The sequence below is a fragment of the Liolophura sinensis genome, chromosome 1 (genome assembly GCF_032854445.1).
Source record: "Liolophura sinensis isolate JHLJ2023 chromosome 1, CUHK_Ljap_v2, whole genome shotgun sequence".
NCBI lineage: Eukaryota > Metazoa > Mollusca > Polyplacophora > Chitonida > Chitonidae > Liolophura > Liolophura sinensis.
Window position 1 is genome coordinate 77,674,419 of NC_088295.1, and position 17,033 is coordinate 77,691,451.

At 39.5% G+C, this 17,033-nt stretch overlaps 1 protein-coding gene across 1 annotated transcript in view; it reads right to left on the minus strand.

The window, feature by feature from the left end:
* Positions 1–15,239: 15,239 nt before the first annotated feature.
* Positions 15,240–17,033, minus strand: part of LOC135461553 (fibrillin-2-like) — a 49,906-nt gene continuing 48,112 nt past the window's right edge. Inside the window, exons 58-60 of the mRNA XM_064738703.1 lie at positions 16,898–17,022; positions 16,453–16,574; positions 15,240–15,362 (exon numbers count right to left, since the gene is read on the minus strand). Coding sequence (XP_064594773.1) covers positions 16,494–16,574; positions 16,898–17,022 — 206 coding nt within the window. The 3' untranslated portion in view covers positions 15,240–15,362; positions 16,453–16,493. The remainder of the gene's footprint in view (positions 15,363–16,452; positions 16,575–16,897; positions 17,023–17,033) is intronic.

The following is a 17,033-nucleotide window of genomic DNA, read 5'->3' on the forward strand; positions in this document are numbered from 1 at the left end:
CATACTCAAGAATATGTCGCATTTCGGCGGCCAGCATTATGATGGGTTTTTCTTTTTTCACCTGTTCTACAAGGACTACCCTAAGTGATATTACCGAAAGAAAACAAAAATAACTTAGCTCGTAGTGAATGACTGTATGGCGTCAGCTTGGCGCACCTTAGTATTCATTTATGTCTATTAGGACTATACATTTTTGAGACTGTTGTTTCACTATGCGGATTATTATGGAAACTATTTAACAGAACGAGTTCTACTAAATTCATATCAAGCAAGATATGGGTCATAGGCGTACATATACCAGTACACTCAATCCAGTGCAAACTATAGTCGTTTGATAAAAGAACGCAGCCGGTTCTATACCATTGATCTGGTTTTTGTACTCATCAATCCATATACACATGTTTCAGTGATAAAATTTGGCTAACACCTCTTTGGGTGTCGAACTAGTGACGTCCGCTAGTCAAGTGCCTAATCGCGAGCAGAGCACGTAAACTGTCTATGCAATTCATCTAAAATGTCTCCCCTCAGAAGTAGCTGACCGGTTGTCCTGTTAGCCAGAGGGCTCCTTTTTGTGAAATTCTTGGTGAGATTCCACCTATTTTTAGGAAGATTTGTCGTCCAAATGACTCATATTTATGATCTACCGGCCAGATTACTTCTCTTTGTTTGAAGGGTTTGTTGGCCGGATGGTCTGGATAGGTACATTTACACTTGTAGCGCTGGCGATTAGGTTCCAAGATGGAGGTAACTAGTTCGGAACTGACCGTGGTTTTCAGCCAGTTATTAGCATTATTATATTCATAACAAGGGTTATGAGAAACCCGACAGATCGCCGGTAATGGCGTCGGTTCAAATGGCACCCTAATTGATATTGAACAGGTAGTGCCTTCATGGTGTGCACACAGTGTGAACGTGCACACCATGCGCACCATGCGCACACCATGTCTAGTGTGAGTAAGTGAGTGCTAATGGTTTAACGTCGCACTTTACAATTTTTCATCATATGACGACGAGGAGTCACAGGTCGGGTTTTCACCGCTCTTTTATCTGGTGGAGGTAATACTGTGAACCCAGTGTGTACTCACACACGGAGTGCGATACTGACTAGTCGCTATCCTATACATACTGGAAGTACTGTGGTACTGTGTTTACTGTTACTGTCTCACAAAGGTTGATGTTTATCGACACCAGATACAACGTAGATAAAGTAATAGCTGACACCAGACGCTACCAGATGTTACACAGCTACCTATTGATTCCCCCCGAGTCTGACCACAAAGCTTCTAACCGTAGCCCTGGTAACATGACTCCTGTGCAACGAACATTAAACATTACATGCACGATTCACAGTGAAATGAAGGCAAACCTATAGCCTATCTAAGCGAGTTATACTAAAAAATTTTATCAACTACTCTATATTTCAGGTTTGCAAACTGAGGTAATAAAAGGTCCTCAACCATATGGGGTAACACAAAACGAAACCCTGTTGCCTTAGTATCTGAAAAAAAAACTCGGATATGCGACGCACGCTGTTGAGAAGGCTTGTACAGTTCCTCTAGATCAAATATATGGATGACATTGCCATGAGTGAATCAGGGTGTTCAACCTGTCATTCAGTAACAAGACTTGTTGTCTTTTGGGTATCAGAATAAAGTGAAAGAGCATTTGCCATGCAACTCTAAGATGTAAACTACTAAATATGCATGACGTTTTAGGGTCCTACAAATTACAACCAGCACGAAAGAGTTATAGATAGACGAATCTGTCAGGATATGATATTAGATATTGTGTATGGGATATGATCAAAGTTTCAGAATGTCTTCCATTTCATGATTTATTTTCAAAGTTATCGCAGTGTAAGGATAGATTTGGACTTGAGAGCTTAATAAATTGAGAGCTTGGGCAGCACAAGCTGGGCAGCACAAGTTTGGCAGCACAGGTTGGGCAGCACAAGTTTGGCAGCACAGGTTGGGCAGCACAAGTTTGGGCAGCACAAGTTTGGCAGCACAGGTTGGGCAGCAAAAGTTGGGCAGCACAAGTTTGGCAGCACAAGTTTGGCAGCACAGGTTGGGCAGCACAAGTTGGGCAGCATAAGTTTGGCAGCACAAGTTTGGCAGCACAGGTTGGGCAGCACAAGTTTGGCAGCACAAGTTTGGCAGCACAAGTTGGGCAGCACAAGTTGGGCAGCATAAGTTTGGCAGCACAAGTTTGGCAGCACAGGTTGGGCAGCACAAGTTTGGCAGCACAAGTTTGGCAGCACAAGTTGGGCAGCACAGGTTGGGCAGCATAAGTTTGGCAGCACAAGTTTGGCAGCACAGGTTGGGCAGCACAAGTTTGGCAGCACAAAAGATTTTGTGGAACTTGTATGTCAATCCACCAGACTCCACATGTATATTACGAGATAGACATAGCTCGAAACATGCATCATGTTCGGTTTCAGTGACATCTGGGATTTTTCAGGAAGGTCTACACGCCTATATTTCGGGAATTTGATACTCACTATGGCTTCTGGACAGTCCGTGAAGGCTGTTTTGGTCACCACTCGTTACAAGTAAGACGTTAAAATCCTCTGTAGTTATCGTTACGACTGTATACAGTAGATTTCACTCCTTCATTGCTGACTTTACCATGGATTATACATGTACGTCACGGCTTTTCTTGCATGTCATTACCCTGATTATTAACGTGTACAGATGTCCAGGTATTTTGGGTTGGATTTCCGCCGTAACCTCGAAGTGATGTCCAATCAGACCGGGTTGTACAGTACAGCACTATTCATCTCTGAGGCCGTGTCCAAGACTGAAAACCACAACAAACTCTGGTTGGTGATTCTCTATTGTAGGATGTCTTATGACCGTTGTTTAGTGAAACAGCCCTTTCTGGGTATTTTTTTCTTCTTCTTCCAACGGATTTAGATAAATCAAAACTGTATACCTCATGTTGATATATAAAAAACAACTAAGTTATCCTGCTTGTGAACGAACAATTAAAACAACTAAATGTCCACACTCTTCTTTACTGAAATGTATCAATAACAAATGTCAGTCACGAGGTCAAATAATCTCTGAATCGACCAGTCCAGAAAGTCGTCCTTTTCCAAGCTGTACAATCTGAAATTCTGTTTTTCACGTCCAGCCTTTCTTCCTTTATCTGGCTCACCAAGCTGTTCATGCTGGTAACCCGAGCCTGGCCTCGCTAAAGCTCCTGAACGTTATGTTTCAGCCGATTTCCGTACATCAAAAACCCAAAACGACGGATATTTACCAGTAAGAGTTATGTTCTTTCTGTTCTCCGAGGTAATCAAGACGTAGATACAGATATTAACTCAATATCTGCTATACTTCTCTTATAACATTCCAATATTTGTGAAATCGGTAACTTATTTGAGAATTTATTTGATTGCCTTTGTTTGCGCTGCCAAAGAATATTTCTGATACAATTTACAACGGTGAAAAATTAAAAAAAAAAACGGGCCCTCATTAGTCAGTGGTAGTCGTCAGCAGGGGGAGTGACGTTTCAAACAACTTAGCCACCGAGTGCCAGAATATTTGAATTTTTTTGCCTCAATATGTTTGATGTTTCTGTTTATTTATTACGTGTATATATCATCTGTCTGTAAGCAACATTGGGTTTTGATTGCAAGGGTTCATACATCCAACGTGACTATCTAATTCAACACCCTGAGAATACTGCCCCTACTCCCGGGTTATGTGTAATTAGACTCAATCATGAAGCAGTGCGCCAGAGATTCTGGAGGCCCTTTCCATATTTACTTACAAGAGAATTATACTCATTGTAAAACTTTGAGTGAACGCGTTTGATAGAATAACTTGGACACATTAGTTTTTGCAGTAAGAACTGAAATCGTCACACTACGCGCCGGATCTAACAAATGCTACAATGCAATATCTGTACACACCATGTGCAGGACCCTTCGGTGTATTGTACTGCGTGAAACACCAATCGAATATACAATATCATATTTATTATATCATTTACTGAATATCACATCGACGGATTCTCAAAGGAAGATAGTCCCAATGCAAACAACTGCTTTATTAAAATGCAATGCCCAACACTGTGGACTGTGGGGTCGACAAATATAAATCGATACATATAGATATAACCAGATTTGAAGACTGACAGTTTTAAAGTCTTAGACATGACCTGAACCTTTGTCAATGTCTTATAGAGGTGGATACTTCTCCACCACCACTGGGGTCAAATAAATACAGATTTGAAAGATAAGGATAATGTACCTGTCTATAAGTAACACAGCAGTAACAAACACAGAGGTGCAACTTGGCCAATATATTTAATTGCAAGTTGTAAAGAGATTTTGATACATGACAAGTATATACGTATGTTAAGTCCAATGGTCGTTCATTAGAATACTGCAAGTGGATTATTAGAGTTTGGCAAATTAAATTTTTTATAGTGTATAAGTATCAAAGCAGTCCCTCTTGTCCATGGGAATAGTAGTTCAGAGATGATCTTCTCTACACCAAGGTAAAGCCATCCACCTTGATGGGGCCCTTTTCAGCTCCATTCAAGCTTTCCTTTTCGACACACTCACAACTCTTGATCAATGGGACCTAAAAAAGAGAGCAAACATAATCACAGTTATGAATAATGATTGGATCAGTGGATACTAGGTAAATGAATGCCTTGGGCTAAGTGTCCAATACAATTTGACCAAGATTCACATCTTGTTAGGGTGTTGACAAAATTTTGCTGAGGTGTTCTCTCGTTTCTACCCCATTCTGATTGAATCCTGAAACCTGCACGTAGGATATTGCTATTCTACTGTTCAGTGATGCAAGGATGATAGGCTAAGGTCATACCAAGATGGTGCTTGGTGCTGCCTTGCTTGGTGCTCCGTACTGAGAGGTTAGGCCCAGTAAACAGGACTGGTTGCCCCGGTGTCAGTATCATGTGACTGCATTGGCTTTCATGTTTGGTGTCTTTGGCAAGATACTACAGTGGTGGCAGCTCTTTGGCGGCATGAACCTGCCATACCCCCAAGAAGACATATTATATGTACACACACCTAATGACTCTTCATCGTCATACGATTGAAAAAGTACAACGTTAAACCCCAAGCATTGATTCAAATACAGCAGAACCTGGATGCAATATTGGGAAACACGTCAAACATTCTACGTGGCTGCAGCCTATGACACAATCTAACACATGCATGCGCTCATACACATTAGGACTTGGCCTTAATTTAGGCTGTACAAGTACAAGAGTTTTTCACAACACAAACAGAATCATCCACATCCCTCTGCACAAAGTTCTGCAAGGTTAATTTCAAATTATATAACTCAAAAGTGGTGGGACATCAGAAAAGGTCAGAAATTCCAAGGTTTAAATAATGAGGACGCAACAATTTCATATATTTCATTTAATAAATTAAAATGTTCACTATCATAACAGTAACATACAAGCACCTAGTGATCGAAAGCTATTTTTAAGCTGTTTTTTGTTTATGCCAGTACGTGCTGTATACATATACCTCTATATACGACAACAGATTTGTCACATTTTCAAATAGTTCACATTATGAATTTATAGAAGGCTTCTCTAAAGTTTGTTCCTGGTCAACAACTCCATTACACATGCACCTCTGTCTATAAGAAGAGTAGTGTCATCACATTTGCAGACAGCTGGCACTGTTATCTACAGCCACTTACCTTTTCCCTCTTAACTTTGCCATCAGTACACTTGAGCTCAGCAAACACCTTGCGGAATTCCTTTGGATGACAGCACAGGCCCGTCACAGAGCCACAACCTCCAGCACAGCGGTTCACAGCCTGCTGTTTGGTGGTTTTACAGCCAGCTTTGTTTTCTATATGCCCAAAGTGTGGCAGGACAGAGCAGGTGAGTGGCTGGTCTGGAGACTCCGCTACAAATGTAAGTGGCTCATCTCAACATTTCTTTACGACATGGAACATTCCGTTACAATTAAACCAAGAAAAAGAATAACTTTTGGTGAAATAACATAGGTGGATAATGTGTTTATGTGACATTTTATATTATAATGTGAAGCAGAGTGATGTCTAATATCATATTGTTCAGCTGCAAAATTCAACCGTAAAATTCAAATATGATTCATTATATCATTATATTACAGCTTCAGTAGTAACTAGAACTTGCATCATACATGTAAGATAGTATTGCAATCAAGTAACTACGAAATGGCACAAATTATGATGTGTTCTAAGCTGTAGAAACAAGTAGACAGACACATACCTCCACATTTGTTAGGGTAGAGCAGGTAGACGGTCTGTTTGAGAAGGCAGGCGTCTCTGTCTAAGCTACACTTGTTCTTCACAGTCTTTGTCCCATTACTGTACATTCCACAGACTGGCTGTTCCCCGAGTCCTTTACAGTCAGGACATTCACACACAGCCTCCTTTCCTCTCGTCACACACACCTCTCCTGGTCCCTGGCACTCCTTGGAGGCACATGGACCTGGGTATCATAACATATACACACTTTAGTCAGCTGTTTTATACATGCATATAAAGACAAATTATACCAGACAGTTTTTATCATCTTCGAAACAAACACAATTTGTGAGCGCTTCTCATTTATTCAATGTATACAGAAAAATACTCCATGTGTGTGTGTGTGTGTGTGTGTGTGTGTGTGTGTTTGTGTGTGTGTGTGTGTGTATGTGTGTATGTGTGTGTGTGTGTGTGTGTGTGTGTGTGTGTGTACACAGAGCGTTTGTATACTCACTTCCTTTGCAAGGAGCCTCATAACAGTTACCAGACTCCTCCAGTACAGGGCAGGGCTCTCCCTCTCCTAGCTTGTCCTGAATTATCTCCCTTGTTCTCTTGATCACACCATTACCACAGGTAACACTACAAGGCTGCCATGGGCCCCACTCTGCCACAACACAGTCTGTAAAAATCATACAATGTGCATGTAGTTTTAGATCTAATTGTCCCAGACTTGTTTTGCTGGTCAAACCACTGAATTTTCAACTCCATTACTTCAACACCACGCCCAAAAATGAGCTAGTGAAGTCTGAAACTTCACTCCAGAAAATCCTCTAGCAAAACTGCAGATTCCCCAGATCCTATGGATTCTGGAGCTACTCAGGTGATACTCAGTTACTCAGTTATATTATGTATTTATTTGGTCGCGGTTAAATGTTGTACTCAAGAATGTTTCACTTGCTTTGCAGCCATAAGTTTTATGGATGGAGGAAACTGGTGTGGCTGGAGTACACCACTGTTCACTGGATCTGTAAACAGCACAAACCTACTGACTTACACAATCAAGAATCAACGCTGATTGGCTGACAGTGGAGAAAGGATTGCTTTGGTTAAAGCCTACAGCCTTTGTCACGCTTAAATAAATGCCATATTAAAATTCAGCTTTTTGCCCGGTTTCCTCCCACTATTATGCTTATCGTATAAGTAAAACATTTTTAAGTACGGCGTAAAACACCGATTAAATAAATAAATAAATACAATTTACCGTATCTTTGGCATAGCTGCACTAGTTTATCAAGCTCTATGACCAGCAGAGATTCTGTGTCCTTTATAGCCACACCAGAATCACCAAGAGTTGGATCTGAGCATATAGCTTCACTGATCAGAGACTGATTGTTATGACAAGATGGTGTTCAGAGCCTCAGTAACTAGTAAGTCAGACCATCAACCTCAGATGAACTACATGAAGGACGTATCAAAGTCACCGATACACCAGTTTATAGATCTATTATAATTATTTCTGGGATAGAATAAGACCCCTGGGGTTGCATTCTTGCCAGTATATTTTTACATTATTTTTCTTCATATTGTATGCAAAATATTGGTGAAATGAATTAATCTTGGTTAATTCAGACCCTCGTAACCCCACACTGCCTTTCCTAATTCTTGACGTAAGATGAAAATTACCTAAACTTAGCCCATTCAGCTATCTGAAGTGCCCGTTGAAGCCAAAAAGTGTCTGCCCTTCTGCACCTACTGTTGATTAGGGTCTACCAATAATCAATATGAAATGGTTAAAGTCAAACTAAACAATCCCTGGTTCGATCTTTGACACAAGAAGTATGACAACAAACTCACCAACTTTCTGCGGACATTTTCCCTGCGTGGTGATGACCTGGTCATCATCCGGCTTCTCATTACACTGGAACTGTTTGAAATGGCAAATGCTGTAGAACTGTTGGTACTTGTCGGTACATACCTCTCCTGTAACAGCACAGAATTCAGATAGATACTTAACCTTTGTTCTCATACCATATCGTCATCTAGCATCTAACAGGTCAAGGCCGATTCCACAAAGCCTTTTCTTACATGTACGTGATGTAAGTCAAAATTTTGACCACTTTATAAATGTGATTGGAAGAAAATTTTCGTTATGAGGAGGTTTTAAGATATGACATAATCAGAAACAGGTTTGTGGAATCATCCCCGGGTAAATATACCTTTTTAAGATCACTGGGTTCCCAAACTTAAGAGATCAACCTTTATGAACAGACTAAAACTATTTCCAGACCTATCAATAATTTTATATTTAATACTGACGAGTACTTTTGACCAGTCCATATATATTATTAATATTTTATCTGATTTAACACGACAGCTGTGGGAGGAAGAAACTAGAGAACAGGGATCAAACCACCTGATTAAGCCAACTTCCCAACCACAAGTCTTTAGCCAAATGGGTTGACTGGCTGCAGCAAGAACAATGTTTTATCCAAATAGATCACAGGATACTTTGGCTGCCACAGGTACATCATAAACTTCTTTTACCCATAAATTTGGCTGGTTCAGTCGCTGATCAGTGCTGTAGCAGACTGAGCCAGCAAGCCTATACCACCTACCCATCACCAAACTTAGCAAACCCTTCCATATATTCAACAGTATCATTATAATGATGGTTGATATCATGGCAAAGCACAGAAGAATTGCCTCTTCAATGACAGGAACTGTATCAATGCAGTGTGGGTAAAATTTTAAAATCATTTTGTACAGAAACAGTATACTTTTGACAAATTAGTGCAGACGAGTAAATAAAAATGTTTAACAGGGACAAAATCAGAAAATGACAGTTCTAAACCACAAGTGAACGAATGCATAGATTTATCTGACAAAATGTGCTATGGTAATGAGAACTGACCGGATTCTTCTTCCTCTTTGGTACAGGCTTTACATCTACAGTTGGGCTTGCCAGCTTTGTTCAGTGTACACTCTTTGTGACGTGGGCACCGTAGGTCATCACAAGTTCCTGAGCCAGAAAAAATATAAAATAAAAAACAAACTAATATAGATAATTCATAGCCCTTGCAAGACATACAAAACTTATGCATGAATGTTTGAAAACTGATTTTAGAACTAGATCTGAAAAGCCACAAAATGGATCGGCACTCAAAATTTTATCAAAATTTGAAGCAGTCGTGAAACCATTGAAGATCAGAATCAAGGAAACTATTAAGTGTGTAAAATGTATGCACTGATCCAAGTAATTTTTGAAGATGATTACACAAAATGGTCTTGCACACTATCCAAATAAATAATTCTGGTATGAACTTATTCAGGGACCTGGCGGGATTTTCAACCTGATAAGAGGTTTCCACAATTGAACTTGCTCACAAAATCTGATTAAAACTGAACAATATATTTGGATGGGATAAATAAAAACAAAAAAAATTACTCAAGAGTTTTTTATGAATATGTAACCAAACACGTGATACACAAATATTTTCACACTCTACTATATATAATGTTGTTTACGTTAATATAGAGAGGTGAACAACCAAGGAGAGTCATAACAAAACCTGACACGCACGTTTGCAGCTCCCTCTGTAGTCCACTTTGATGTCCTGTCCCATGTTACAGGCAGCGATGACCAGGTCCTTCTCAGACTTGTAGTCCACCCCATTGGTGCCGCAGACTTTACCGTGCCGTTTGCATCGTTCACCCTCACACTTGCACTGACACGATGCCTTGCCGTTCTCCACGCTACACACCTGGCCACGAGGACAGGTAGTTTCACCACAAGTCCCTGAAGACAGACACACACACAGTGGAGTCAAGTAAATTAAGTCCTACACCCAGTAGTATTTTGACAGGGCCAAATGTTTGGTACCGGTACAGGACAAAACTGATATGTATATAAACATTGTGTCTATTTTGATAAAGGTAATATGGGTAGCTCAAACATTTGCCAATCAATCATTTGTACAAACTTCAAAACTGGAATTCTGGAATTGGAAGCTAGATGTGGCTTGACATTCAACTTTCTCCTTTTAGAAATACCAGGAGGTATCTCCATTAAAATGAAAGAAAGTTATAAAACGAAGTATGGCTCATCACACAGACAGCTGGTGCTCCGTCCTCACGAAATGTTATTCCCGCTCAAAATAACTTTGATTACTCACTAACAAAAGATTCCTCTCAAAAAATCGTGATGGGATGTTATCGTACACTGACACTGGCATTGAGGTTCGTTGCATTTGCATGTGGTATTTTCCTTTAACATTTATTCAACTGGAGAAAAAATGTGTTTCAATCACAATATATCTTAAAAGTCATAACACTTACTGGCACAAGTGAGTCCGTCGCCATGGAAACCCGGTCTGCATGTACAGGTGAAGGAACCGTCTGTGTCTTTACACTCAGCATTCACATCACAGTTATCTTCACCAAATGCACATTCATCAATGTCTGAAAACACGAAGTACATGTAAACAAAATCACACAAACAAGCCATCACTTATTTTGATGGTTTTGTGAAATCAGGACAGAAAGGAAAGGGTATTCATTTGACTATATCTGCAGCAACAGCTAAACTATATATAAGTAAAGAAGAAAAAACAGAAAATTACTTCTCTTTTTAACACACATAAAAAGGTTTGAAATATTTTATATAATTTAAAACCCTTTATACCTTACTGCATTTGGGGATGATGCAAATTTGGACTTACTTTTGCACTCTCCATGGTTGAAGCTGTATCCTGAAGCGCACTCACACTGGTAGCCTCCGTCTATGTTCAAACACATGCCCAATGTGCCACAGCGTGCTAAGTTCAGCTGGCACTCGTCAATATCTAACAGGCAACACATACATTTGTTCAATATTTAAATCACCGTACCAGTCCGCCTTGACCCACAAAATAAGCATGCTTACAGGACCTCGTGGAGACAGAATTTAAAGGACAAAACAGGAGTTCATTCAAGATTATTAAAATTGTTAAAAACAGAATACTTATTTAACATTTAAATATGTGATTGGTAGTGTCATGATTAGATCTGCTTGATGACTAAGAGGACATCTTCTGAATTTGCGCATTACACATTTGTTTTTGACTGTCAACACTCACCTTCACACTTGCCATTCTTCTCGGCATACCCATCTGCACAAATGCACTTGTAAGAACCACCCACGTTCCTACATTTGGAGTAGCTGGGGTCCCCACAGATAACAGGGTTTATTGAGCACTCATCAATGTCTGACAGCAAAATAAACATGGACTGCCATAAACTTCCAGTTCAGATTTTATGATTCTATACTCACAGTGAAATTTATGTTAAATATTATGGCAGTTTATTACATTCATTTTTATACAAAAGGGATGAACAACCCACCAAATTAATGGTAAGATGCTCTCCTTTTCCATTGAATTTCACTTAAATCAGAGGCATTATTTGGGCATGAAAATGATCAAAATTGGAATAACAATAAACCAAAGAAAAAACCAAGCCGTTCGCAACAGGGAGAACACTTACCCACACAGGATTTTCCATTTCCGGCATATCCCGTTTCACACTCACAAGAGAAGGAGCCGACATTGTCAATACACGTGGCTTTGGGGTGACATCGATTTCCATCCTGGCACTCGTCGATGTTGACACATTCCCCTTCTTCCTTATGGTAGCCGGCCTTACACTCACATTCGTAGTCACCACTAGTGTCCACGCACACTTCAGACACCTTACATCTGGCAGCATCAGCAAAGGTGGGGGGCAAGGAGCATTCATCAATATCTGTAATAGTAACAAATCAGCGTAACGCACAAACTGCAAGAAATAGCGGAAACTGATTACTAGTATTACAACACTCATATCAGGTTTTCAGGAGATGAGGATTCAAGGGCAGGTTCTGCCATAAAGGCTGTGTCGATCTGCCATGTTTTCCTATCTATGCTGTATGTCTTAATTATATTGTATTCCTGCATAAACCAGTATTCTGCCGGTGGACTAAGCATCCTCGAGGCCTGGTCCGCGTGATTTGTTTTATTGTTTAGATTTACACTAAGAATAAACCCTAACTGACTTAAACTGACAACAGGCCATATTCCACCGGTTACCTGTAACCACTTGCTATCACACTGTCATCTCTTATCCGGCTTTCCTCCCTATACCGTAGGTGTTATTATATTGTACGTTTTATATCAAAGATGAATAAAATGCTCAAGTGTGAATATTGCCGTTAATTTTTGTATCATAGATTTCCCTCAAGCAATTTCACCCTCCTCTTCAGCATACCAATACACTATCAGGGGAGTAGGAAGCTACTGAAAAGTGCGGTGCCATCATCTCAACCAATGAGAAAGGGTCCAGAGGTAGCCAAGGCCCCGGAAGCTATTGGATCCTATCTAGCAATACACACCAATTGAACGTCTTTCAAGAGGAAATATATCCATCCTCAAAGGTGTAATTAAGTCATTTGCACATTTGGGCACAAATGTAGTCACCAGATCACTCTCCTGCTTTATGGACTTACTTTCTATAAAACACAAGTACAGTCGGAAAAACGCACTGTGTCAGTTGCAAAATCTGTATTCAAGCTGTTATCTTTCAGATGGATGAGGTGGGGCCGAAGTCATGCAAAATGAAACGGCTATCCACACGTTTGGAGACAGGTTCCAAATGCTTTTTTGACTAATAAAAATATATATGGGTATGAAAAGATCATGAAAAGAGAACATATGTTGGTCCCTCAGACCCATCCCAAACCCTTCCAAGCTTCCAACGCCACTGACGACAAAGTAAAAGGCTATCGGTGATACTTTCTGTCAAAAAGTAGGGGAATTGGTTGGCTGATAATGCTACATATGCTGGGAACTGATGATGGAGTGCAAACTTACTCTTGCAGACGCCTCCCTTAATTTCGAATCCCTCAAAGCAGACACATTCATAGCCTCCATTGGTGTTGACACATTTATCTCCATGACAGAGATCTGTTCCTGCCAATTTAGCTTTAGCACATTCGTCGACATCTGCAAAAAGAAGCATTACTGCTGTGTAAACAAACAGGCACTTTAAGATATGGATGATGATGATCCCTTTGGTGGGTTTACACCCATGCTGAAGACTTAACCAAATCACAAGTCACTAACCTAGGAGTTTTGTTAACACATGTAAATGTAGATAATTGCTTAATAATACCATGATACTGTCTTAAATATTTATCCCAAAATGACTTTCCTTGCGTATCTTTCTGGGTTCTCATTTTTGCATTTGATACCTACGGAAAAGTTTTGCTTAAACACACAAACTTGGAGCGTTTGGCAAAACATCAATTAGATCATATCTGAATGAAATTTTGCTACGTTTTTTTTTTTTTGCAAACCTCAAATAATTACCTTCCCCAAATTATGCCTGATCTGTACATGGGTTCTAATCAAACTTTAGAATCATATTAACACTGTAAATAGAACAGGTATGAATGTGATATTCACTGAAAGCAAAAATCTGATTTATTCGTTGTAAATGAAGACAACTTTATTTTAATAGCAAACATGGATTTTCGACAACGGTCCATGGTATAGCCTCTTTTAAAAACATCACTACTGGTTGACTCCTTTATTTTCCTAATATCACAAATATAGATCTGCACAAGGGTATTACACGACATAAGTAGTGACAGTTTCACAATCAGATTTCAAATAGTTGCGGTAGACATTTTTTTCGGCAATTGATGGTGTTAAAGTGTTAGGACGCTATTTGCATAATTTTTGAACTGCAGTACCTTTGTTGTTCGGCCATGCGAAACAATTATTTACAACGAAGATAAAGAATTAAATTGTATAAGCTAATGCGAGTGATGGTTTTCACAGGGATGAATTGTGACAGTGTCAATCACAGCAGTGGATATCACAGCAAATATGTCCACCTTTTGACAAATTCTAAAGACACAATTATCTGAGCGTGTGAATAATAGTTTTGCATGGATGCATTCGTTGGTCAGCAGTAACTACACCTACCTTTACAGTGAACACCATCGCCTTCATATCCGTCCCGGCATTTACACGTGAAGGTCAGCTCCTCCTCAATACAGTCAGCATCAGGGCTACAGTTGTTCACAAGGCACGGGTTGATCTCTGTACAATGGATCATTAAGAAGCCATGAGAATACAGTGTCTGCAAAAATACACAAAATTACTTACAAAAAATATACTTTCTAATTCCACAGAGGGCAGACAATATGGAGTCTACTGACTTACTTTTACATTCTTTTCCATCTTTGACAGATTCGTATCCCTTTGGACAAACACACTGATGGCCTCCTCTGGAATTGGAACATACAGCTTTCTTGGGGCACACTGTTGGTGTTTCTACACACTCATTGATGTCTGAAATGAAAAAAAATATATCAGAGAACTTATATTATTTACTAAACATACAAAACTTATGAACGGATCAGGCTTTTCTTACCTCGGTTGAGATGAAACAAAATGGACTTGCACACAAAATTTTTATTGACAGGGCAATAATTGGAACAATTATTGCATGGAAATCAATGAAAAATGAGAATCACAGAACTGAACAAACATGCAAAACGTATACATCAATTGGGTTTGTGTTCAAACCCGGTCTGAGATTCCATAAAGTGAAGACCCACGCAAAATTTGATCAAAATCGGACAAACTATTTAGAGCAGTTTCTGTACAGCGAGAAGCCGCAAAACGTATAATATCGCGTGCATTCATTAAGTTCAAATATTTATGTCAAACATAGCTGCATTCATTTGTTTGCACTAATAACCATGAATATGGTTATTAACCATAAATAACCATGAGTATGGTTATTATACTATAGCCACATAGATGAGTGTCAAATATTTAAATACAGTACAACCAACATCGCTGGCAAATAATTCAGTCAACTGTCACATGAAACACATCTGGAAGACATAGCTCTGATCGAGGACAAAATTAAACAATGCGCAACTATTCTGATCACAAGGAGAAAGACGTTGACTGAACTAACCTTCACATTTGCCATCGTCCCGTTTTCTGAAGCCTGGCAGACAGTTACAGACAAAGGAACCAATGGTATTTCCACACGTGGCGCTGTTTCCACATGGTTCACCCCGAGTGCATTCGTCCACATCTGAAGACAGGATACATATTCATATGAAGTCTTAACCCGCTGACAGTAGCTTAATTACTGATCCTCATTCAACAACTAAGTCATGGTTCTGATTTATTTGCTAATTTATTTCAATGGCATTTATAATATACACCAAGTGTCTTGGTGAGGTTAAGGATTGCTAAAGGGATACATGCAAAAGGTTTGTAAAATGAAGAGTATGGTTTCAAGAAAATGATAAATTTTTTTATTTTTGTTTCATATTTTATATTTCTCTTTAATCCCTCTATTACATGTAATTTTGTCTGTCAGTGGTTGGAAATATTCGGCAATGACGTCATCCATGAACATACCGGGAACATGGGACCAGCTTAGCGCCCCTTACCAGCCCACCAAAGTCATTTCCACAGCTATCACCTTTGACGTCTCACACCTGGCTATTTAATTTCCAGCCTAAGTGGCCTTACAAAAACTAAAGCCATTTCTGCGTCCTAAGAAGAAAGCTGACAAGCTTTTTTGTACTCTTATATATTAGGCCACATTATATACAACGTATTAAGAAATAAAATCCAAGCGTTTCATGTATCTTAAGTTCATAAATCAAGCAAATATCGAAGGAAAATTGTGGAAATGAAAGCAAAACCTTACTCAATATTCAACTTGCTGAGACATGGCGAGATTAAGCACAACAGGGAGGCGGCATAGTTTTTAATCTTGTAAAGTGGTGGTTGTGAGAAGTAGGCCTTCCAAGTCATTACATCAAAAACTGAAGTATAATGCGAAGTTTACATTTTACCATGTATTAGTTCCTACAGTAACGTTGTACCATCTTTAATCTGGTGTCAGCCCGCTAAACTTTACGAATTCTGCTGTTGAGTATTGATATTGTGGATGGATATCTAATTTACAAGATGCTAAGAGCCTGCGGATGGTGGTGAGTTTCCCCCGGTTTCCTCCCATCATAATGCTGGCTGCCGTCGCATAAGTGAAATGTACTTGAGTACGGCGTAAAACACCAATGAAATAAATAAATCAATGCAAAGGGCAAATGCATACAGCTCAGTACCTTAATTGGTATTGGATCTAAAGCCATCTGGAAGATGATACTAACCCACGCAGGAATATCCATTGCCTTCAAAGCCAGCCTTACAGCTACAGGTAGAGCCTCCTCAATGTTTGTACAGGTAGCATGTTCATGACATCCACTGGTCTTCTTCTCACACTCGTTGATATCTGACAAAACATCACAGCACATGCATCTTTTAGTTTTATGTATTCGTTTAGTGTTTTAAGTCATAGTAAGGAACATTTTTACATGAAGGTGATCAGGTATTTAAATCACAGAAACCAGGTGCACAAACATGAATTCTCCCAAATTACCTGGTCTGTCTTGGTGGATACCATAAAAGTGGTGAATATGCGTCAATTTGCTAGGAGATAAGGATTGACAACAGCACCTATCTGGATGCATATGGACTCAGTAAATTATCAAGCATTTAGCACTATACTTGTAAACAAGACACATGGATGTAACAGGAATACGCTGGGTAAATTACCTGTACACTTGCGTCCATCTCCTCAAATCCTGATTTACACCTACAGTCATAGCCTCCATCTTTATCTAGACACTCTCCTGCATACTTATGACAGGTGGCCAGGCCTTCGGCACATTCATCAATGTCTGTGGGTAAG